General features: G+C 37.1%; 4 protein-coding genes across 5 annotated transcripts in view; 2 read left to right on the top strand and 2 right to left on the bottom strand.

The window, feature by feature from the left end:
• Nucleotides 1-657: 657 nt before the first annotated feature.
• On the top strand, nucleotides 658-10,379 carry c17h2orf88 (chromosome 17 C2orf88 homolog). Of its 2 annotated transcripts, none has more exons than XM_073854626.1 (2): nucleotides 658-811; nucleotides 8,427-10,379. In XM_073854626.1, exon 2 carries the CDS (start codon nucleotides 8,612-8,614, stop codon nucleotides 8,879-8,881), a length of 270 nt encoding a protein of 89 aa, XP_073710727.1. In that variant the 5' UTR covers nucleotides 658-811; nucleotides 8,427-8,611; the 3' UTR covers nucleotides 8,882-10,379. The 2 variants fall into 2 exon arrangements, with proteins under 2 accessions (XP_073710727.1, XP_073710726.1); XM_073854625.1 differs by lacking the exon at nucleotides 658-811 and adding an exon at nucleotides 6,164-6,529.
• mstnb (myostatin b) lies at nucleotides 2,160-4,787 on the bottom strand. Its single transcript, XM_073854624.1, has 3 exons — nucleotides 4,334-4,787; nucleotides 3,383-3,753; nucleotides 2,160-2,689 (listed from the first exon to the last, which is right to left on the bottom strand). The coding sequence occupies exons 1-3, from the start codon at nucleotides 4,707-4,709 to the stop codon at nucleotides 2,309-2,311; spliced, it is 1,128 nt and encodes a 375-aa protein (XP_073710725.1). The 5' UTR covers nucleotides 4,710-4,787; the 3' UTR covers nucleotides 2,160-2,308.
• A 2,084-nt stretch (nucleotides 10,380-12,463) lies between the features above and the next one.
• Nucleotides 12,464-25,700, bottom strand: part of hibch (3-hydroxyisobutyryl-CoA hydrolase) — a 41,050-nt gene continuing 27,813 nt past the window's right edge. The window contains exons 10-14 of the mRNA XM_073854623.1: nucleotides 21,999-22,057; nucleotides 15,636-15,717; nucleotides 14,012-14,131; nucleotides 13,337-13,370; nucleotides 12,464-13,088 (exon numbers count right to left, since the gene is read on the bottom strand). Coding sequence (XP_073710724.1) covers nucleotides 12,973-13,088; nucleotides 13,337-13,370; nucleotides 14,012-14,131; nucleotides 15,636-15,717; nucleotides 21,999-22,057 — 411 coding nt within the window. The 3' untranslated portion in view covers nucleotides 12,464-12,972. The remainder of the gene's footprint in view (nucleotides 13,089-13,336; nucleotides 13,371-14,011; nucleotides 14,132-15,635; nucleotides 15,718-21,998; nucleotides 22,058-25,700) is intronic.
• Nucleotides 15,683-25,700, top strand: part of pofut2 (protein O-fucosyltransferase 2) — a 48,916-nt gene continuing 38,898 nt past the window's right edge. The window contains exon 1 of the mRNA XM_073854622.1: nucleotides 15,683-15,740. The gene's annotated coding sequence lies outside the window, so the exon portion shown is untranslated. The remainder of the gene's footprint in view (nucleotides 15,741-25,700) is intronic.

Below are 25,700 nucleotides of genomic sequence, written 5' to 3'. Positions count from 1 at the left end.
GAAACATATCAAAATCAGTTTTTACAACATTTTTAGCAACCAATTCTTTCTATTATATAATAATATTATATATTATATATAATAATATTAACCCATTTATAAAGTAAATTTAACTCAATGTTTAAATAAAAATGAAACCATTATTTGGGTTAAAAACAACAACCCATTTGCTGGGTTAAAATAAACCAACCCAACTTGATGGGTCAAGTTAGCCCAGCGCGTGTTCTTTCCTATATTCGCCCCGCCGTTGGGCTAAAAACAACCCAATTTGAACCAATTTGGGTTGTTTTTAACCCAATGTTTTTTAGAGTAGCCTATACATTTCTGTACTAGGAGCTTTTTAATGGGTACTGTCCCAGTGACAGCTTGGGACAATTTGTTTTTTAAAGTTGAAGGAATAGTTAAATTTGTATAAAAATGAAATAATCTTATTACTACCATACTGCTTCATCACAAATCCACAGCCTCTCACATAACACACAGTTGATCAAGGCCATGTTATTTATAGACATGTGATAAATGTTTCATAAAGCTGCTTAGGAATCAAGGGCCCTTATTTAAAGAACCTGTTAGATCTCTTCAGAACCCAAGTTGGATCATTAATTGTATATGGCGAATGATCGTGATTCCACAGTGCATTATCTCAACCGAAACGTGGAAAGCAAAGTTATTGCTCAGGGCCTTTTAATCTCCCACAACCCTCTGTTCATTTCAGTACAGTTCGCACCTGGTTTCCTTGGCATCCTTCCATCTCACAGCAGGAAAGGAAGCAGATCTCCGCAGTGCTGAGTTCGCCCTCTTCTGGACGGAAGTAAGCCCTGGTCTAATTAGCCATAATGTCAAAACATTTCTGTACGAGTCCTTGCGTAAAACTCGGCGGTATGGTCATGCTGAACTATTCTGAAGAGAAAATGAGCAAAGAAAAAAATTGGGATTACGTAACCCTACATCTTCTTCATTATGGGATAAAGTGATAATAAATTCAATAGTTAAAGGGGTAGTTCACCCAAAAATAAAAATTAATAATTTACTCCCCCTCATGTTGTTTCAAACCTGTATACATTTATTTGTTCTGCTGAACACACAGGAAGATATTTTGAGCAGTGTTTGTAACCAAATCGTTTTGGGCACCATTGACTTCCATTGTATTTTTCTTTTCTACTATGAAAGTCAGTGGTGTTACAAATATCTTCCTTTGTGTTCAGCAAAACAAAGACGTTGATACAGGTGAGTAAATAATGACTTTTTGGTCATTTTTGGGTAAAGTTTCACTTTAACATGACACACAAAAAACAATCCAGGAACTTTACCGTAATTCACTTACTGGACATTTACAGTTACTCTTGTAAACATGGCTCTTATTTACGCTCTAAGCCTACTATCATACTTCTTCAGCTATGGAAATAACAGAGTTGAACATATATAGCAAGCACCTTTATTTGTTTGAACAGATACATAGATTTATATCGTACACTTTTTTGCTATTTCGTGTTCTTATACATGTACTAACCGTGGTTAAAAAAGGCAACTGTTAATGGAAACAATGGCAAGTATACAATACAATTAGCAAACATATCAAAATCAGTTTTTACAACATTTTTAGCAACCAATTCTTTCTATTGGTCTGCCATAGTGCAAACTGTGTGGTTTGAAGACAGAGTGTTTGCGTGATATTAACATTCATTCATTCGTTCCCATAGTTCCGATATCTCTGTCTTTAACACATTTCAATGTGTAGGCTGCATTCAAAGTGCCTCTGCTTCAAGTCCTTATGTCCACCGATGTCGATTTCGATAATACTTCAAGTGTGTAGGGCTGCTCGAGAAGCTACAATTAACAATTCGATCGGATCGTGTGTTGTTGCATTTATTGCGACGTACGTGGATTACCAAGCTTTTCAGACACGTTCTCTTCAGTGTTCCCCTCTCTGTTTCACTTGGATGGATAGTCGTCTCTTAAACAAGCTCACTGGTAGTGTAACACAGCTGTAACAGCAAAGATCTAAATGAATGTGATGAATCCTTTATGCACTAAAGAAAGGTGAAAACAGTAACATGATATAAAGCAGAGGTTGTTCGGAGAATATGTCCATTCCCAAGTCCGGTCAGTACGGCATTCCTTTTTTTATACGTCCGTTCGACTCCTGTGGTGGAAGAGATACTGATATAGAGGGATAAAAACGTAGCAGTGCCCAGAAAGTGAGTGAGCGTCCTTCTATTGCACAGTGAAAGCACTGATATTGGATGGCGGGTGGTGTGATCGGATGTCCGGGTCTTTGAGGCAGATCGAGTCCCGTCCGGGCACCGGTTCACGAGCAGCCGCACCGGTCCACTACCATGGAGGGAATCTTGCCGTAGATAATCTGTTCCTTGCCGTTGAAGTAAAGCATGTTGATGGGAGACATCTTGGTGGGGGTACAGCAGGGACCGGCGGTGCCTCGCGGGTTGGCCTTGTTCACGAGATGGGTGTGGGGATACTTCTGCAGGTGCATGTAGTCGCATTCTCCCGAACAGTAATTGGCCTTGTAGCGTTTGGGAGCGATAATCCAGTCCCAGCCGAAGTCCTCAAAGTCCACGGTGAGGGGGTACCTGCAGCATCGAGACTCGGACGAATTCTCGTCGCAGTCCAGTCCGGAGTCCCTGCGGATTCGCTTCGGGCCCTCTGAGATTTTCACCTCCATAAAGGGGAGCTGGGAGGAAAAGAAACCCAAGAGTCGGTTTCAGCTTAGCCACATTTATACAGACCTTGAAACAGTCCAACCATGATACAGCTGACAAATACCGGTACTTAATAATAATTATAACGTTTTAAGACCTACACTTTTTAAAATAAAATGATGAATGGTTCTTCTATTCTCTTTCATTTACTTTGCATTTATGGATTTGGCAAGCACATTTTTATTCAAAGTGACTTACAGTGCATTCAAGCAAAACATTTTTTTTTATTAGTATGTGTGCTCCATGGGGATCAAATCCACAATCTTTTAGTCAAAGGTTCTCACCTTTTTAAAGTCTTTTGAACCTTTTTCCACCACAAAGAACCAAAATTGTAACAAACGTTTCCAAAAAGCTCACGGTTATGCATTTGGCAGGTGCTTTATTCAAAGGAAACCAGTATATGTGTTCCCTGAGGAACCTTTGCATTGCCAACACTGGTAGCTACCAACTGAACTACATGAACCTAAATAAATAGCATATTTACCCTTATCAAACATTATGAAATCTAGTGTTTACTAAACTGTTGTACACCATAATATCTACTGCAGTAGCATTCTAGGAATTTTACCTCAGTGTACTAGAGTACAAAACACATGTCCTATCACGGACAATCCAAGCCATGCTTTATCTATAAAATTTTATATTGTGGCAACAGCTCAACTCACCAGTCCATCTTCTCCAGCCCTCGCGTGGGTGACGGCCAGGTCGTTTCCCTTCGCGTCGTACGCGTTTATCTCAATCCCCCAGTTGGTCTCCGGTTGTCGTAACCACACGGTGAGCACCTGCTTCACGTCTATACTCTGCCAGGACGTCACACCCGCCTTCACGTCGATCTTCAGAGATCGTATTCGTACGTGTCTGCCCCCGTCCGTCACGGGCATCAGCCGTGATATCTGTAAGAAGACGGTGGTCGCCTCCTCCGCGGGTCGCAGATGAACCCAGAGCTGCGCCCGCACGATCCGACTCGCCTGGATCTTCGGGTTAAACGAGAAGAAACAACACTTCGGCTTGTGATCTACTTGAACGATGGGGTCAGCTGGAAAAAAGAATAGAAAGTGGGCTACATCAGTCAAAAATAGAGGGTTGTATTGGACGATATTTTAAATGGTCCGTGATATTGATGTTTTACTGTCAGTTTAAAAAGAAGAAAAAGACTACGCACACAAATCACAAAATCTAGTTTTTAGATAATAAAGAGATTTATTAATAATAACATAATAATATAATCTATTAAGTATTTTTCAAATATTTGATATTTGCTACGCATATAAACAATAACAAGACATTATTGTTATTATTATTAACCTGAGATGCTTGTACAATTATGCACTATACAGCGAACAAACGCACATTTACTCGCGCCCGACGCGCTTTCTCTATGTCCGCCGTAAGTAAAAACGCCGGTTATCAGATCAGGTTGATAGATAAACGACACGACACTTTAGCAATACAACAAACCCGAAATGCTTATGTGTAAAACGTGCGTTTTACGGCGCACGATCGTCTCGCAAGTGCGCAAAAGCACTGCGTAAAGGGATCTCTCCAAGTATCTACCCTCGATTCATCATCCACCGTTAAGATGCAATGACATGAATGAATGTCCGATGGTTTCTTACGCTCTGCGGCCATGGTCATGACGGTCTCTGTGGTGGCTTGTTCATCATCTTCTTCCATAGCTCCATCCTTACTTTCATCCCCCAGCACACCGTACTGGTCCAGAAGTTGTTGCAAAGGCGGCGCTTTGGGTAACAGCTGTTTGACCACGTCCCGGCTGATGTTTGGTGCCTGCTTAAGTCGAAGTTTGCTGAGGATTTGTGACTTGATGGCATGCAGTCTCAACAGCTTGCTGTGTTGCCTGAACTCACATGTGGAGCATTGCTCGCTTTCCTCCGTGGCGGTGGAGGGCTGCTGGTGCGCCGTTATGTCTCCCTGACCCACTGGACCGCATGCAATTAATACACTTAGAGAAATTAAAACCTGCGTAAAATGCATGATCCAAGGCGTGCTGAAGGATGTTTGATGTGCTATGGAAATGTGCCTCGCCACGCACCAGACAAGTAGATGTCATGCTTAAATTCGGCAAGGCCTTTTATACGGCAACTTTGGCCACTCTATTGTGTCGTCGGATTCAACGATTGGCTGAGCCGGCAACAATAAACCTAATGGACAGACCTGCACTTCTTGCGCTGCTCTTAAAGAGGTAGGGCGCATCCTAGAGGGCTCGTGCAGGAATTAGCTGCATTTTTAATATTGCAATAAAATTATGCACATATTATGACCCCATATGATCTGTAGCAAAACCCCACTTATACACAAACTTACAGACTACATAATGCCATTTTCTATGAAATCATAAACAATAATATTTCTGTTTAAATTTTTATTTTGTCTGTCTGTCTTTGCACATATTACCTAAACAGCAGGCATCGGCATGGGAATATTTTTTTATATGTTAGTTATTAATAATAAATAACCTACAATCGTGTTTTAATAGACAGTACATTTGGTATTTGCCCTTAAAGTGTTAATTGTTGTTTTTTGTAAGGTTTTTTAAATCCGTAAAATTTCGATTCGTTTGCCATTTTTACATTGTGTAAATTCACACTGTTAATTTATTAAACTGTATTTCTAAACTCTGCTTTTGTTTTTTATTCAGTTTATCTGTATAAAATCGTATCTGCAATTCCTAAATAAGTAATTTGGATAAAATGCAATAGCTGCAATGCACTAAAGGTTGGCGTGCTATATAAACACATTATTTTGGAAGCTACATAATAATCACCATTCATTTCATTTGTTCAGCAGCAGCACACACCGTATCAGCGCCTTTGTTATTGTACCCGTGGGTAAAGATACAGAGCGCCATCTTGTGGCGGAACCGTGCGTGTGGACCACGTAATGCGTGCTCTTGTGAACCCATTGACCTCAGTTGAATTTTGAAAAGGGTTTTTTTTGCCTAGTGTTAGACAAAATATAAGGATAACAAATATAATATAGAAAAATGTAAGGGAATCAGTATATAATATACTCTATTGTATAACGGAAGCTGTATATAAGGAGAGCAAACATAAGGGAATATATAAGTATCTTTATATAAACAAAATATAAGGTAGCTTTATAACTTTAGAGGAACATTTGATTTCAAATAGCACCTTTAATAGCTTGAAAAATGAATAAACTGTCACTCACTAGTAAACTAAAAATGCATTGATGATTATATATGTATACAATTCTTTAGACCAGGATTTTTTCTTTAATTTTCACTAATATGTCGATAAAAAAATAAGAAGCGGTAATTAACATGCAAAATGACCACTGGCACCACTAGGTGGCGACAATGATTAAAAAACACTAAAGGCGCAACCTGTGTCTGTGTGCATTGCAGTAACCCATTTTACCCAGTTTACAAACAAATGTTTGTGGTTAGATGGCATTAAGAAAGTGTGCCAGTGAAAACATTTGAGCTCGGATGCGCATTCAGCGCATTCAGAAGTCTCGCGGAGTAATGCGCTGCGATCGGCGTCCTGTCACCGGAACGTAATCGAAACGCTATGAACATTAACTACTGTAGGATTTGTACGTGCACTCCGGACGCACATGCTATAGCCTATTATAACCCGACAAGAGCAAGTTCATCAACATGCTTTTCAATTCTCCTGTGGGTTAACCGAGACGGGAGAAGAGGAGGGAGATTTTTCACGTGATGAGTGGGGATTTCTCTCAGATTTACCTCAGTATAACGCATTTCGATTCGGATTAAATGATTTCTTCGCGTGTTTTTTATACGCATCCTCTTGACGCTCACGTACTGGGTATGTAGCTTCACTGGCATCACTGTGTACTTTAACGTTAGATTACAAACGTGAACGCGCGGTTTGTTCAATAATAACATTTTGTCCTGACCTTGAGAAAAAAAAAGAAAATGACATTATTGAAAATTTCTCCATAGGTATGACACCTATTAACCTATGGTGCTATAAAACTGTTGATCGCTTCACATCGTCCATGGCTTCATTCAACTGTATTGATTATCAGGTCACGAGATTGATTGCCTGTAAGCAATATTATAATTGCAAACGCCTGAAACAATTTATGATATATTTAACAAACGATTTACAGCAAAGCAGCACTACATAGATGTATTAAACATTGTCTAGCATTTCAATAAAATAAAAAATGTTTTCAAAAGTTTGCTAGTAATAAGATAACTTCCTAGATTTTATATAGCTTAGTGGTAGAGCATAGCTGGGTATTTCTCAGATTAAGGGCCAAATTGGGTTGCTGTAATTTTGAAAATGAAAATTCCTAAAATACATAAAATTATCAGTCCTTAAGTCAGGAGCGACGTTATGAGCTTGGTTGAGACCATACGATAAGGGAATATATTATTTTTTTGCCATTTTCTTAACTATGTCAAGTAAATGTGTCTTTACCATCACATCATCGAATTTATTTAAAAATAGAACGTAAATGATAAATCAGTGCTTTTAAAACATTTCGTGGTTTCAAATGTAATTTAATTTATCTTGAATTTAATGAGATTTTTACTTGCAAGATGAATTATAGTCATTGACGTATCTAAATTTCTGATTTATCAATCTACCCTGGCTTGGAATTTAAGCTTATTTAAGTGAATGCCATATATCAAAACTTTTTAATACATTGTCAAAAATGTGTAATTGTAGGATGCTTTTGTTATTTATACATAATTTATTGGCAAAATTATGTATTGTGCTGGTAATGACTGTGCTGGTAATGACATTTTTGTCCGAAAACTAGCCCTACTAGCTAAGATGATGACTAAGCAAGTGTAGCTAGCTTTCTACATGTAATGTACACCATTTTAACTATTAAAGTGATAAAAAAATACAGAAATACAACACAAATGGTAATGATGCATAATAAGTTTACATGCCCAACACAAAGAATAAAGAGTAGATTTACTTACTTTTCTGGACATCAGTCTTGCAACTTGAAATCCATGTGCTACACTATGTCATTAGGTTACCATGGCTACAAAATAAACTTTTGAGGAAAAACAGTGGGAAAGTCCCTTTATGCAGAGTGTGTTGGTAATGACAGCTAAACAATGGGACAGGTAGAAATTATGCAAAATAAAGTACAAAATGCATATATATGCTTAATCTGTGCATGTAGTTTATTAGTTCAAGTAACATTTAATTCATATGCATATTATTTTATTAATTTGTGAGATAATATTTTAGATATGGCACGACATGTGAAAACTCTAGTGAAGGACAACACCAAAACACAGATATTGTACCACAAAACACCAATAAAATGTGATAAAATTATTAGTAAGAGCATCCATAAATAGTCGAGGCTTGTTTTTGTTTATACTAATTAATGGTGCTCAAATTTATTAGATTTGATTAGTTTTTAATAGAATTACACCCTGGGGACATAAATAGGCCCGAATTCTCGGAAATACCCAGCTGCGTAAAAAGTCAAGAGTTCGAACAATGGAAAAAAAGATTTGGATAAAGCATCTGCCAAATGCATGTAAAGGTTTTTTGTACAAACCCAATAATGCATGTCTAAAAAGTGCAACTGGCTTATATTTCATCTCTAAATCGGAAATCCTCATTCCTGTGAAGATGCAGTCAACAGTCATGGACAAAGCTGGCGAAGGAGCAAACCAGTATATTTAGCAAGGCAATAACTCACAGAAACCTCTTCTTCCCATAGGACAAGCGTGGCCATGAGAACAACATCATGGCTGACGATCTGCACATTTGGTACAGAACAGCATCCTAGCCCCCAACGTGTGGAAATCAAAACAAAAGCCTAAAAACTGCCAATCGGAGGAATACCACGCCATTTTTGTATCCTTCCCCTTGGTGCTTGCAAACAAATGCTACATTATTTATATCATGGGATGCATGAAGTCCAAGCGCAGCGAGCCTGCTCAGAACTCCAGCTCATCGGAGAAAGCGGATGGCGGGCAGGGAAAGCGAGGAGAGAAAGCGGTTCTTGTTTTCTCAGAGATTGGGTCCGAAGAGGACCCGGCACGGGTCAATCCGGTTCTGCTGGACTACGCCCAGAGGCTTTCAGAGGAAATTGTAGCCCGGGCAGTACAGCAATGGGCGGAGGTGGACAGCCGGTACAGTGACATCCCCTACATTGAGTGCGATATGCCATGAGAGAGAAAAAGTGTGGACTGTTCATACTGTATAGAAAAGTCATTCAGTTGGATGATGCTAAGACACATAATGTAGTATGAAAGACACACTGCTTGGTGTTTAAATCGCTCTCTAAAAATGTTCATATTTTTTTATTTCTCAAAATCTATCTGACAATCTATAGCAAATTAATGGGCCTGTTTGAGGAATCAGGTTCTTGTAGCGAAAGTCTACATTTGTGTCTTGTTTACGCTTTATTGGTGAGCCATCGCAAATATCCAAAAGCCAAAACGTATCCCATGCATTTCTGTTCTTTTGCCTCTACTTTATGGTTTGCGTGGGTCGACACCCTGATCCATTTCTCCATCTATCTGCTGATCTTAGAGAGCTGCCTCTCAGGGGTCACGGTTTCCTCGTAGGTGTCGGCTGCCAGGGATCAATAAGCGTAGATTACTTCACCAGTAACCTTTATTGACGTGACAGATCCTATAGTTCAAACTCAACCACCTCACGGTCATTACGATCAGGCATTATTAACTAAACTCAAATCGTCCCGTATAGGGGTTTCAAAGAAATCGATTCGGGGCGAAAGAATAAGAGGACTTTTATTGCGTATTGTGCCATTACATAATCTTTGTTTTTTGTACAGAAGCTCATATATGCAATTCTTAATGGCCAAGAAGCTTTAAAGGAAGTTTAGGCAAGCAAGTAACGTTATGCTCCAAAGACTGAAGATGAACACAACTTAGACGGGACCAAACATGCCAAACATAATACGAGCACAATTACATTTCCGATTTTGGATATATCTATTTATGGGCACTTCTGAGTCTTGTTTTATACTGTCAGGATGCCAGATTCACGTGAGTTTTGGTATTAAAAAGTCCCATCAATTTTCTCCATAAAGCGATTGATTATTATTATTACTAGGGATGCACCAATATATCAGCCAATAATCGTTATCGGCAGATAAAAGCAATTTTTCCAACTATTAGACATCGGGTGATTTGTGCACAACTGTGTGTGCTAGGAGTCGATGTCTTTGAAATGACTTCAGTATCTCAAATAACATAAACCAGAGAATGTGGACTGGTGTCCATTGCTTTCCATATCTTATCTCTAAGCCTTGTAAAAGAAGAGGTTTAGGGATGAACCACACGGTTAGATGAACAAAGTGCAATTTTAAAGCAAGTGTTATGCATTGTCTTCTGCTCTCACTAACTCTGAATGATCCCAGTTGAATTGCTTACAGTAACTTTGTGTTAAACAATGACATCTAATAAAATAAAAGTGCTTCGACAACAATATACACTCACTGCAGACATACTACGTTGTATCAGCTTGCAGTCTTACACCGATGTTGATTTATCATTGGGTCCCATAATCGTTTAATGAGGGGCTGATGACACTGACCAAAGTTATTGTTGTTTCAGTGTGTTTCATCTGTAATCTTTGTTCTGTAACCTAAAGAAAAGGGGAAAAAACTACTACGCCAATAAATGAAACCATTGCCTTGATACCTCATCTGTTGTCATTGTTGTAACATTGTAACACGTCATCCAAAGAGCCTAGTGGTGGAAAGACTTTACAAACGGCCTTTTATAACAGTATATAACAGAGCTATTCAACACTGGTCCTAGAGAGCCGCTGTCATACAGAATTTAGTTCCAACACTGATCAAATACACCTGCTTGTCATTTAAAAATGAAAAAGTTCAAATGCAAAACCCTTTAAGTGCACATATATTCTTGTAAATTAGCATTTTTTTTATCAGGCTCTTAATGTTCAAATCCCTAAGATTGAAGGGATTGTTACCAAAAAATAAAAATTCTGTCATTATTTATTCACCCACAAGTTGTTCCAATCAAATTAAATATCTTTATTCTGCTAAACATAAAGGAAGATTTTGAGCGATGCTTATAGACGGTTTCATCGGATGCACGTGATACACGCCTGGATCCGAACTTTACTTCCGGTTTCGTTTTTTTAATGGTCTGACTAGTTGCTAAACTAATCTCTTGAATAAATGCCTCGTCGAAAATAAATGTTTTGGTTTCCTAGGTAATCTGTGTGTTGTTTTTTTGCTTGTTATATAAATAAACTACGTTTAAAGTACTTTGTGGTTATTTATTATTAGCGGAGTTTACCGGAAGTTACGTGCAGACCGCGACAGCCGCTTGTTTATGTTGTTACTGCTGAAACCGTCTATAACCAAACCGTTTTTGAGCATCTTTGACTTCCATAGTATTTTTTCCTACTAAGTCAATGGTGCTCTTATTTCCTGCTTGATTACAAATGTCTTCCTTTAAAGGGACACTTCACTTTTTTTTGACAATATGCTCATTTTCCAGCTCTCCTAGAGTTAAACATTTAGATTTTTACCGTTTTGGAATCCATCCAGCGGATCTCCGACTGTGGCGGTACCACTCCCAGCATAATCTATTGCATCTGATTATTAGACTATTAGCATCGCGCTAAAAATAACCAAAGAGTTTTAATATTTTTCCTATTTAAAACTTGACTCTTCTGTAGTTACATCATGTACTAAGACTGACGAAAAATTAAAAGTTGCGATAGGCCGATATGGTTAGGAACTATACTCTCATTCCGGCGCAACAATGAAGGACTTTGCTGTCGTACTGTGGCTGCAGCAGGCACAATGATATTACGCAGTGCCCCAAAATAGTCCCCTGCTATTGAAAGTAACCAAGGGGACTATTTTCGGACACTGTGTAATATCATTGCGCCTCCTGCAGCCATGCATGGTACAGCAGCAAAGTCCTTAATTATTATGCCGGAATGAAAGTATAGTTCCTAACCATAGTTCCTATGCTAAAAGTGGACCGCCAGACCCGGAGATCAGCTGAATGGATTCCAAAACGGTAAAAATCTAATGTTTCATTCTAGGGGAGCTATAAAGTGAGCCTATTTAAAAAAAAAGTGGAGTGTCCCTTTAAGTTTAAGTGAAACAAATTTATTCAGTTTTGTAAAAGAACTTGAGGGTGAGTAAATGATGACAGAACATATTTTTGGGGAACTGTCCCTTTAAGTATAATCAATAGTAGTAATGATGCTCACTGAAGCATGCACCGATGATAAGTAGATTATCTTGTCTGCTGCGATCAGAGTCAATTTAAATCAATTAGCTCATAAATGAATTAGTTAATCAGCTCAATAAAAGTCCAGACTGTTCAGAATAAACATCCTAAAGCCGTCCTAAATAAACACTTTCCATTGATGTATGGTTTTTGTTAGGATAGGACAATATTTGGCCGAGATACAACTATTTGAAAATATGGACAAAAAAATCTTGATATTGAGAAAATCACCTTTAAAGTTGTTCAAATTAAGTCCTTAGCAAACACATATTACTATTGATAAATACATTTTTGATATACATTTATGGTAGAAACTTACAAAATATCTTCATGGAACATGATTTTTACTTTAATTGTTGCATAAAAATAATTAAAGTTTTGACCCATACAATGTAATATTGGATATTACGGCGACTTATGACTGGATTTGTTGTCCAGGATCACATTTGAGAGAATCTATTGGTATATTAAAACTAAATATGACACAACTACAATCAAAACCAAAAACACCAAAAAAGTAATAATTTATATTCACCACAAATGCATGTCACACTTTAAAGTACATCCATACATATGACAAAAACAGATCAGATTTATTTGAATTCAAGGCATTAAAGCTTTGCCTATATCATTTCTAATTTATCAAGCTACCTATCTCAGTAATGTAGGTCAGTGGGACTGATTGATGTTAAACTTGATACCGTGTAGTAAATACTGTGGTAAATGGCAGTCATGCTGCACATGACAATACTTTAACCCTGTTGTGCTAAATGTTGGCCAGTGTCTATGTGCTGGTAAAGTTGACAAGGTTAATCAGAGATTACCTGTGATGTATTTGAAAATTTTTGAGAACGCCTCTAAAACCTTAACACCAGGATCAACATATCTGCGCAGAAGACCAAATACAGTGTTTGCTGTTGTTGTAAGCAGCAGATAATCGAGTTATGCTGACAGACATAACAATGGAGATGTCTGATACATTTCAGAGATTGGTGAAGTGTTTGAAGAGATTTTTTAAAGTTTGAGATCTCTTTCACCCAGGGAGCTGAAGCATTCCTCTACAGCCTGATCTGAAACCTCAGATAGGCTGGAAGGTTTCCACTTTGGACTCTGGTCTTTATCGATCAGGACTGAAAGTAGAGAGGGAAAACTGTCAAATATGCAGTGCCCTTGTTCTGGGAAAAAATGAGTAACATTTTGCTGTTATCTGTGCAGAAATACACAAGACCTTAAACAGTCTAGTTAACACTTAAAACATTATTAGATTATAATGCATAACAGATGAAGTTAATGTGCATTCAAATAGACAGAAATGACATTTGACTTACAAATAAATTGTATTATGTTCATTATTATGTTACAAAAAAGTCCATCTTACCAGCTCGAACTCCCTCGTAAAAATCATGCCCTCTCTGTAAAAAACAACAACATACAAAATATCTTCATTTAAAGAGGTCATATGATGCAATTTCATGTTTTATTTTGTCTTTGATGTGTTACATGTAGGGCTGTTAATTTAACACAATAATTTAATTAATTGGCACATCATGTAATTAATGCATTTTTATTTTCAAAAGTATATTGCTGATAGGATATTTGTACTATTTTATAACTATTTTGTTTGTCTGTTGTATTATTTTAATGACCTCATGGAAATGTGACGCTCCTTACCATATTTGAAAGATTTGCTCACAATGCATTGCTAACAGGAGTTAATTTACAGGCTGTGAGTCTGAAGCGGGAGGAATTATGATAATGTCGGTCTTGTCTACATCACCAATCCCAGGAAGTAAACTGTTGCCTACAATCTGTGTGTTTGTTGTAGTCCAAGAAAAGAGATTTACATTGGAGACGATAACTTGTGTCTTTGTTTACTTTGGGGTTTGTACCTTTTGCATATCCGTAACATGTAGTAATACACACACACCAAGGAAAGGAAATGTAAAATCGTGAATCCGACCATAGTTGCTCTTTAAGCAGATCTGATTTGGGTAATAAAAACGGTACAGCCCTGAACCGACACAAATAAATACCTGGAGCAGCTGTTACTTACCATACAGGCCTGCGTGAGTCTATACTCCATCACCAACACCTCCTGCAAACTCATGCTTGCCCCTTTCTGAATCTGTCTGAAAGTCAACTTCAGTGATGTAGGAGACATTTTAGCCAGAGTCTGTAAAATTCAAAACCACACATTTTATTAATAAAGAATTATATATCAATACTGATTCCCTGTGTCATTTCACTTTATTTATTATGACTCAACTTGTATACTTAAATGTTCCGATCTCTTTGTATGAATTCAATATTTGGCTTGATGGCTATCTGGTGGAAATTTTGTGTCAAAAGCCCACTTAGAAATCCCCTCACTGAGAAAAATGCTGATGTGTCAAATACATAAAAATAAAAATTTTCCCTGCTAATATATATATATATATATATATATATATATATATATATATATATATATATATGCTGGTCTATACAGTGACCCCCATAAGTATTGGGACAGGAAAGACCCATGTTTCAGTTACTGTATAATCAAAGGAAAGGTATTTTAAAGAGATGTATTTTTCCTTTAATTCAATTTCTTTATAAAGAATGATGCAGTGAATACTGAATGGATGGCTGCACAATAGGTTGTGTTCAGTAGGAACAAAATTAGAGGCAACATTGGTGACTCATATTTCAAAAAGGATGACAACTGTGACTCCCAGGGGCATAGGAAAGATCTGAAAACACAGTCGTTGGTAAACATATGCTAGCCAGTGATAATACCCTTTACTGGGATCAAGCAAAAGTGAAATGATTATTTTCATGAAAAAACTTCTAAAAATATACTCATCCGGTTATAATGGTTGCTACGCCACTTGATGACATCACAAAAATGAAAAAGATCCATTATACCGTGAGCCTGTATGAAATGTTACCCACAAGGCCATACAGTATGAGAAGAGGGCACATCCCAAAACAGCCCTGAATTTCGACAGAACCTTGAATAAACAAGAATGTTGACCAAAAAATATACTGCAGTAATTCAAGATCAAGTTTGTTGTGCCTACATCAGTGTATTATAAATGAAAGCACATCCAAGAGCTTAATTTAACAGCGAGATGTTACAATGTCAAACATCAATTTTCTTTCTACAAGTCGAATGTGAACAAAATGAGGCGTAGCAAAGCAGAGCAATAGGAGGAAAACACAGGAAGGCTTTGAAATACTAATGAGGTTTAATATGATTCAGGGCACATTACGCAATAAACGAGAGAGTTTGCAGGAAGCAAACTGCACAGAGAGACATCAAATGACAGACACGGTCATTATGTTTGTCTTGTAAAATATCCCGGAAATGACAATTCAATTCTCCGTGAACCACAACAATCCAGTCTCTGCCGCCCATTCTACTGCCTCCCTTATATGAGGTCAATAAACACATCACTTCATACAGCCCGAGTGAATAAATGACTTGGTTTTGTGCTGGGTTGTGTATGGCATTTTCCCTAAAGCATTAATAATGTATGAAATATAGCAATGGTTCCAAACCAGTAGATGTTATTTGGTGGGTTGTTACCCCAAATAAGACATATCAGATCAATAAATTAGCATGAATGACTTAAGGATTTTGTCATGATTGATAGTGAGTATCAGTATGGATTTAAAGAGACACTAAATCTCACCTCTATCTGTTTCTGTGCAAATGCAGATCCATCTTTCTGAAGGTTCTCCAGGATCTCCTCCACACTAGCAGCTGAGAAGAGCCTGTAACAGTGACACAAGAATAAGTAGGCCTGTCACAATAGCTATTTTTCAAAAGATGGTTAATTGCCCTAAAAATAATGCTGATAGTCGATAGTATTGTCTTTTTAAGACATTTTATGTCACTGCTTATATATGACAATAACATAATAGCATAATAATGCAAGAACATCCTTTCTAAAAACACAACTTAAATTTTAAAAAATATTAAGATGAAAAATATGAAAAAAATATCAGGGTTCCTTGAAATCCTTGAAGGTTTGTGAATCATGGGGGGAAAATTCAAGGCCCTGGGAAGTTTTTGAAAATATACATAGATAGAGGTCATTGAAAGTGTGAATCTATTTTATGCAAGAAGTTTTCTGGAAAAAAATCCATATAATTCCCTGTGTTGTGTAGAGGGTTGGGTATCGTAAGAAATTTTCAGATTCCGGTTCCAGTTTTGCTAATGATTCCCGATTCCGGTTCCATATAATGAAAAATAATTCACAGTACTTAGACAATTCCATTTGTGTTTATTAATCACTGTCAAAATATTTTAAATGTAAAGTGAATTAATATTTTCAGTCACTATATCATTTATTCCTGTTGAAGTAGTCCTAGTAAGATCCTACCTGGTGAGGTGGACATGTTAGTAGTTCTCAAACATATGATTTGAGATTTATATATGCTGAAGCAAGTGTTTTGTCATATTTCCTGCAAAGGCCGCTGTACAAGTAATAATTTTTGTATGTGCATGCGTGCATTGATGCATATAGGCTTATATTTAATGCATACATATATTTTGAAATATAAAAATGTAAACGAGGATCAGATAAGTTTTTTTTAACAACATGCATGTTCATATGCCCAAATTATTTTCCGCAGGTGGCTGCTCGTCAAAACGTGAAGCAATGCTTAGGTTACTTAGCAACGACAGAGGAATCGTCCTCGCGCTTTAAGGGTTTGTTATAGTTGTGCGTAGGTCCTACGGCGTAGCCGCGACGGAGTAGGTTCCGTGTCGGTTTTCATTTATACTTTTGCATCGTCGTCCGTGTCGCTGGTAGGCAGTAACCATGTGTGTAACCACAGTAGCAGCGCGAACGTCAAAGAAGCTTAGCAAGTTAACCCACAAACGAAGAAGAAACAGCAACTTGTTGTGTATAATTTGAGAAGACCAGCAATGATGGAAGTAAATAAACAACGACTTTTGATGCATGTTTGAGTTAAATCGCTCCTCAACTTGGCTCATCTTTGTTTTCACCGTCACAAACGGAAATACCTATGACGCAGTTCTTTTACCTGACGAGAGGGGTTCTGGTGGACCAATCAGAGCGCTTGCGGTCCGCGTAGATTTGACGCGCTATTAAAATTTTTGCGAGGTGCACATCAGGCTACGCAGAGCTACGCACAGGCTACAGATAACCTACGGCGTAGAACTTACGCACGGCTATAAATCGGGCTTTACGGTACATTCACACGGGGCGTAAGCGTTAAAGCTTAACGGACGGCTTGTCTGAAGCGTGGCCAACAGCCAATCACAGTGGCCGCTACACATGCTCTGATCTTCCATAAACGTAATTGGCTGGCTCTGGCTAGGTTATTTGCATAAGGTGATCTGATTGGCTGACGCACGCGTTGGCGCTTGAAAAGTTCAGAAATGTTCAACTTGTCCCGCGAGCAACGGCACTGACGCGGCGCCGACGGATCCACAATTCAGTTCGGCAACGCAGGACGTCACCCATTAAAAGTGAATTGGAAGCGTTAACGCTTACAGCCCGTGTGAATGCACGTTTCGCGAATGATGCGAATTGGGCGGTGAGGTTGATGCGAAAACACTCGCTATTTGTCTCAAACGCACCTTGGCGCAAGTTAAAAATATTCAACTCAAGTTGAATAGCGCGTGTTTTTGCGCCATTAGGGTTGTACCCTATTCTCAACAGAATTGACAATGCCAAAATTAATTGAGGTAGCCGAGAAGACGAATAATTGTATTTGAAATGAGAAACTGAATGGGTGTAGAATTAAAATGGTATTCATTTCAAGTTAGTGTGTTTTAAAGCCACAATATGCAAGATTGTAATTGTCGCCGTTTCAGTGACTTAATATCCGCGCTATCCTCAGTTTTTGGTTGTAGAAACTAAATGCCAAAGTGGCGGTTATACAGCATTTAACATGCAGCTAATTCATTACAATAGCAAAAAATAATGTGATCGAATGTACAGGTAAAACATTAAACATTAATTCATTACCTCATCCATAAACATGATTAGCAAATTCCATACGTCTCTGTATGGTAAAAACAACATCTCACGTTGTCCCACTCTCCTTAATAACACCATTAAGCTTCGCCTTTGTTATTGTGTAATTGTTAAATAGTGACTGCTAGTGGTGAAGATCTTACATATTGTGGCTTTAATTACATTTATACATTTTATAGTTATAGCATAAATTACCCATGATATAAAGGTTTATTCTAGAAACACATTCATGAATAAATGAAATTAAACCATTTGAATAGACAAATATATGAAGAGTTTGGTTCCAAAACGCAATAAAGGCATTTTGGCTTATTTCGGTGAAAGAAAGTGACAAGATGAAAACCAAAAAGGTTTTCAAAGATTTATTTAAAAAAAGAAAAAAAATATATTTTTCCACAAAATGCAATAAATCCATGACAAGTTCTTTTCATAATGCTATAAATATTGAATCAATATATAAATGCACATTCATCTTTGCCATGTTATATTCATTTAGTTGACTAGTGGTATACACTGATAAAAAAAATAAACATTAATGGCATTATTGATTTGTAAGCTATCTTTGGTAAGCCGGTAATTTTTGAACACCACAAGTGTTATATGGTTTTAAACACAGAACAAGGGTTAAATTTGAACTTATCTAGACTTGAGTTATTTCTGGCCTGATCTCACATATTTTACTAATTCGTATGAAGTGTATCGTACAAAAACGTGCAAATATGGTTGTACGAATTAATACGAATTAGCCACCTTGTAAAATACGTACGAATTACCATGAAATTGTGTTGGCTTTCCTCACAATGTTGCACATGAGGTTTTTCCAAAATGTAGGTCAAACTCACTTATGCACGCATGCACGCACACACACACACACACGGATGGACGCACACACATACACGCACATACACAATTTGTCCATCACTGCTACAGTACATTATTTTACTCTATTCTGCTAAACTATTTTTAACACCATAGTCCAAACAGTCAAGCCAAATTAGTCATCATCAGATAAAATCCCAGGACAGGAGATTAGTGCAGTGATAACTGATGTTACATAAGACTCATGTTCAAGCAGAGTCAGACTCGGTCCACATACACAACAGGGTGTATACACTCATAAATAATTTGAATTATAGATGCTTAAACCGCCGCCAAGACACAAAGATAATACTGTGTGTACTTTAGTCACAGTGGAAAGAGAGTTTTGGAGTGTGTCCAATGCTTAACAGTCTGATCGTTACATTCGTTTGATGAACAAACTTTGCCCCATTCGGGGAATTATAGATGTTTCGTAAAGGCATAAACTGCCTTTCAGCCTCAAAGTCTGAACATCACCTGAAGGCTTATCCAATTAAAGATAGACACATCCAGGTGTAAATAAATCAATGTCCAAGTGTGAAGTGTATTGATGCGAGTTCTGCACTGCCGCTGCAGGCCATTAACACACTGACCACAGTTTAATGTTTTTTACTGCGCATTCACTGTTACACTGCGCACAACGGAGTGAATACAGTTATATCAGTTTATCCTAAATGAGAAAAACAAGAATACATTTAAACATATTTTATTAATTTGCATTGTAATAATGTCAATAATAAACATTAATATTTACATATGAAGAGTTTGGTTCCAAAACGCAATAAATCCATTTTGACTAATTTGGGTAAAAACGTGTTTTCTATATCAAGAAAGTGACAAGATAAAAAACACTATTTTCTGTTACAAACTTTAACATAGTATCTTTAGGTTATAATAACATCAAAAATTCAAATCCATCATTTGATTTTCAAAGATTTATTATAAAAATGGATTATTATTTTTTCCACAAAGTTTTTTTCAAAATGCTATAAATCTATTGAATCCATCTATAAATGTGCATTCATCTTTGCCATGTTATATTCATTTAGTTGACTTGTGGTATACACTGATTAAAAAAATAAACATTAATGGTATTAATCAAAACACTTTGTCATATTAAGAACACTATCATTGCTGCTGTTATTCTTGGGACGTCGTCGCTGAACTTTTTTGACAGTGATCAGCTGTAAAATGTTTTGGCCCTGCTCGATTTTAGTTGGCTTCGAGTAAAATTCTCATAAGATTTTCATAAGATCCTCTGGGGTCAATGTGTTAGCATGACAGAAGCTTGATGCTGTCGGGTGAGAACAAGCAATAGCCGGCATTTTTCTGTCTCTCGAGTGCCTCTCGAGTAAATTATTCGATTTTGATAGCTTACGTTTCTTCACCGTCACAGACCAACAAAAGTATTATTTTGTTTTTGTTTGTTGATCACGAAGTACAAAGTAGATGAGGAAAACTATGATTCCGTCTGAATTCAACGCGCCGCCATTGTTGTTTACAGTGTGTTGAATGGTGCGCTGTGAATTGCTAAGTGGATTTATTTTTATTCTGCAGAGAAAAGGACTGGCGTTTATCGCGTTTTGGGGAAAAAAAGGTGAAAAGATGACAGAATAACACGGCGGATATTGGATTTTGCATAAAATTAAGAATATATTTTTTAATACTGACGTGATACAATACTGATTTTGGCGGTAACTCATTTTTAAAAAAAAGGAATTTAATGCGTTTTAGAATCAAACTCTTCATATATTTTGGTACAACTTGTGTTTTGGTGCATTGAAGTATTTTTTTGTTGGTCTTGAGCTTAAATGTCTGTCAAGCAGCACGGGTAAATCTGTAGCAATAGCCAACAATACATTGTATGGGTCAAAATTATCGGGCACTATTTTAACGATCTAAGCGCATTGTCTAAAGCGCACAGCGCAACGTCTGAATGGGTGTGTCCAAATCCACTTTTGCTTATTTAACGACGGGAAAAATGGTTTGTGCGCCGAGCGCATGGTCCAAAAGGGTTGATCATATTTTTTTAATGATTAATGGGAGTATTTTGGGGGTAACGTGCAATAAACCAATGAGAGTCTCAGCTCTCATCCCCTTTAAAAGCCTGTTGTGCTGGCGCTATGTCTAATCCCTATTTAGATGACGGACTTTGTAAACTGAAAAACTAAGCGGAGGCAGAAGACCCCCAGTTTAAGATTAATGTAAAATAATTGTGTTGTTTTTCACTTGTATTGAAATTGTTATTTTTTCCATTAAAACCTTTAAAACCCGTTTTCTTTTAGTCACGGAAGTAAAAAAGCAGGCTTTTAATTGCTTTAAATGTATGGCTATCCAATATCATCAAAAAAATATTTACAAGTATGTAAGAAAAGGAAATACTTTATTTTTTACAAACAGGAGATAACTAATTTACAAACGACTCTCCGCACGTTTCAGCACTTGGACAGCGTCACGAGATTGTTTAAGCATTACTTAAAAATGTTTCTCATCTCACCATTTCCACAGGTACAGAGTCATCATATACAATAAATCCGTGAGTTAGCATTTAAAAACATTTAAAAATAGATGCATTTGTTTAAAGCAAAGCATTTATTTACTTACCAGGCTGCAGGTGAAGCAGCTTTTTTCGCCTTCTAACGTCTCAGAATTACTCCTCATTTATGTCCAAGAGACTCAATAATAGGGCGCAGGGTAGAAACTAGCAAAAGACACTTGCGTCGCGCATTGCGCCGGGTGTAAGATAGAGCCCATCGTTTTCGTATTCCAAAAATCATTAAAACATTAAGTACAGATCATGATCTATGAAGATTTTTTTTCTAAGTTTCCTACCATAAATATATCAAAAATGAATGTATTTATCATTAGTAATATGTTTTGCTAATCATTGCAGTGTTGTACGTGACACCATCGTCAGATCTATTGTGCTCAACCTGTAATATTCTTATAACAAAATTACACTTCATAATAACTATTTGTTTCATAAAATGAGTTAAGATTCAACTTCATTGTCATCGTGCAGAGTACAGAAATGAAATATCAGACTGCAAATAATATCAATGTTCTTTTATAAAATAATGAGTTTTTTTTTTCACGGGAAGGTTTAGTAAGGCATGTGACAATATAAAAAAACGTTTACATTTGTTACACAGGGTACTGAGGTTAGAAAACAGCGTTTAGTTTTACCTATCAATAGCTTCTCTGTGCTGCTGCAGGATAAATGGCTTCTCAGCATCCAGAGTGCTCTGTGGAGACAAAACAACCGGTAAATACCCGCTGAAGGGGTACACATCTCTGTATGTCTTTATGTGACCGTGTGTTTTTGTCCTCGCATAAACCATAAAGCACTTCATTTTCTGTTTGAAGAGAGGGGAGAGGGAAGAGAAGCTGACCAAATTCATTCACCACCCATTGATGCTTAAAAGCTGTCAGATACAGCATTACAATATAATACAAATTATAATACAAATAGCATTTTATTTCACAGCTGTTCTAGTAATATATAAAATTTGTTCCAAAAAGTTGTCATATTTAGGCATCTGCAACACTCTCTAATATCCATAATATTACAATCCTTGGCATTATCTGCATACAGAACAAGGCTTTGTTTTAAAACCTAGGTGGCTACCTTGTTGTCTACTGACTGCACTGTAGTGGAACCTAACATCAAAAATAAATTGAGAATGCTCCTTGTAGGTAGCAGCAACTTATATTATTTGTGAAATGCACCAGAGACTCAGTTAATGTCAGTCTGACATTATAGCATTTTTAGAAAAAACAATACATGCTATGCCACATGTTAATTTGGCTAAAAAGTGTCTATAAAAGGTCTGGTACACCTTATTCCACCTCAGTCTGAAGGGTTTCATAAAAATGCATCAGGTTATGGTTAAGTGTGTTTGTGTAAGATTAACAAATTAAAAGCTTAACTCTTTCCCCGCCAGCATTTTATTTAAAAAGTTGCCAGCCAGCGCCAGCATATTTCATGATCTTCACAAAAGTTAAATTCCTTCCAAAAAATGTTCTTCTTAAAATATATAAACACACAATATATCAAATGAAAGAACAGACCCAAAACGTTTTATCCTACCTTCATTAGTACTCTTTTTATCACCTCTCAAATATGGGTTAGATTTTGATAGAGATCAGATTCAGAGAAATCCTCAAAACATATGTGGACATACAGCCGTTTTCCCCACGGCTATACTTCCGGGTTTTATAAGTTGCGGCCACCTAGTGGATAATAGCGTTATTGCGGAAAGCCGGAAATACTCGCCATTGGCAAGGAAGCCTTTTCTCTTAATTGACGAGTTAATTCGTCAATGTGTTAATGGCTCACTGTGTAGATTTTAGCGGCATCTAGAGGTGAGATTATAAATCACAACCAATAGCTCAGTCCATGGTTCACCCCTCCATTTCGAAACGCATAGAGAAGCTACGGTAGCTGCCACAGGACAAACATGTTGTCATCTGAGATAACGTAGTGACAAAATACTACTGTAGAAACATGGCAGTGGAAATCTGTATATTTATTTATTTATTGGCTAATGGCTGAACTGATCTCTGAACCAAATACCTTTGCGAAAATAAAATTTTTGTTTTGCTAAAGATGAGCTTGGATCACAACTGTGCGGAGAGGTTTGGCAGCCAGGCAAGAATTCAACGACCTGTAACATTGTATACATTGTTACACATTAACGTTAGCTCAGTGTAATAGTTGATACGCATTAGATATGAAATATGAATGAAGTGAATTTACTTGTCATTTATTTTCCTTATTATCAGAAATAAACTACAATAAAATTACTCTGTTGTTATCGATTCCATGTGGAAGTCTACCAGAAGTTGCGTTTGGCCGTTTGATTAAGTTGTTGCTGCTGAAATAATCTATACACCACTGAAAATATAGTTATGTATATTATATTGCATTTCTGTTAAAGGGGTCATATTATGAGATTTTTTTAAAAGATGCAATTTAGTCTTTGTTGTCCTCAGAATGCTTATGTGAAGTGTTAGGTAAAAAAAACCCACAGATAATTTATTACAGCATGTTAAAATTCCCATTTTGTAGGTCCAAGCAAAAATGTGCAGTTTTTGGGTGAGTCCTTTAAAATGCAAATGAGCTGATGAACTGCAAACACTGATCACCCTAATGTTGGTTTGTTGCATTTGAAACTCAATTGTGTCAATTATTTTTCTCTCTCTCTTTCTCTCTGCACTAAATGGCAGTGCCGTGGTTGGATAGTGCAGATTAAGGGGCGGTTTTATTGTAATTGGCCTTGCTACCTACATCACAAAACAGGCGAAATCTGAACGACCTAATTTTCACATGCTCGTAAAAAATGGCTTACCAAAACTAAGTTACTGAGTTGATCTTTTTCACATTTTCTAGGTTGATAGAAGCACTGGGGACCCAATTATAGCACTTAAACATGGAAAAAGTCAGATTTTCATGCTATGACCGCTTTAAGAGATCATCCTAAAAATTTAAATAAGTAAGAAAAGCTGCATTTCCCTCTCCAGGTTCTCTAGAATGCACTAAAAATGACATAAAAAAAATGACATAAAAATGAGTTACGATATTTTCCTCTTAATCACACCTACTCGACACACACATACCATTAAACAAAGATGGTCATAAATCTGTACGGCTAAGATATAGAGCACACAACATGAGTGTAATGAGTGCAGTAAAACACAGCAGAGGACTTTGAACCAGACCTTGAGAGTAAAGAGTTAAACGTATTTACTCAACAGCACTTTACTGCGATAAGTGCATTTATGTTCATTCAAGTTCATTTATGAATTTATTTAATGATTAATTGAACAATTGCAAGGATCAGTCTATTACCTTATAATGTGTATAATGTTACAGATTCTTATAAACATTCTGGCCAATTGTGAAATAATTTATAAGCTCATAAATAACAATTTTACCTTATTAGTGACTTTGTCTGTGAAAACCCCACCAAAAGTCATTTTTTGTGATTTCCTACATACTGACAGTCACTGCAGCAATAGCGTTACATGGCAAATAATCTAAATTTCATTTTTAAATTAAAATGGCAAAATTCACCTAAAGTTAATTAGTTTGCATCTCTGGGTTTGCTAATTATCTGTATTTTTTTAATATAAGGATGCATAAAATAACTTTGAAACAATATGCATTCATGTGTAAAGCACTATACAAACGCTCAGTGAACATAAACACTAACTTTTTAAAACTTAAAATTCTTGCTCGGTTGTGTAATTCTATTGGCTGGGAGTCGTTCACTGCAACTTCTGTGTACAGAAACTTTAATTTTGATTTGTCAACATTTTGACACTCATGTGCACTGTTAGATCGCTGCACTAAGCGACTGTGTGTTTTGAAGGAGGCAGCAATGACAGCAGCGAGTTACAAGTGGGTCCAAATAAAAAACACAGTGTTGTAATCATTATTGTCAAAACTCTATAACTTGCATGCTTTAAAGCAAACCATGCGACCCACTGGGAAAACTCTCAGTGATCCAGATGACCAATTCGCTACTGCGTCCGCGTAACCTCTGTATTGTAAAAAAAATCTCACCGGCCAACATAAAAAATGGCCCGGCCCCTCCGACATTTGCGACGGCCCCACTTCAGACAACGACGGTGTACCGTGTCTCTTTCTTTCTCTCATTTCGGTCGTATGAAGCACGTCCAGGCTATTCTACAAGATGCACTTGACAGCCTTTTGTGCAGCAGATTTTTTTTTGTACGACCTAGTTAAGGCGGTAGGGTTCCCCAGCTTAGGCGGGCCGCCCGAACTGCAAAGTGCTGCGGGAAACCTTGACTGAGTAAGACTATGTCAAAGATTGATTTGATGTCATTGCGTGAAATTAAACATTGATGCTTCTCATCTCGTTG

This window comes from Misgurnus anguillicaudatus, chromosome 17 (genome assembly GCF_027580225.2).
Source record: "Misgurnus anguillicaudatus chromosome 17, ASM2758022v2, whole genome shotgun sequence".
Lineage (NCBI taxonomy): Eukaryota > Metazoa > Chordata > Actinopteri > Cypriniformes > Cobitidae > Misgurnus > Misgurnus anguillicaudatus.
The sequence above is the reverse complement of the archived record's forward strand: the minus strand, read 5'-3'. Positions and strand labels throughout refer to the sequence as shown.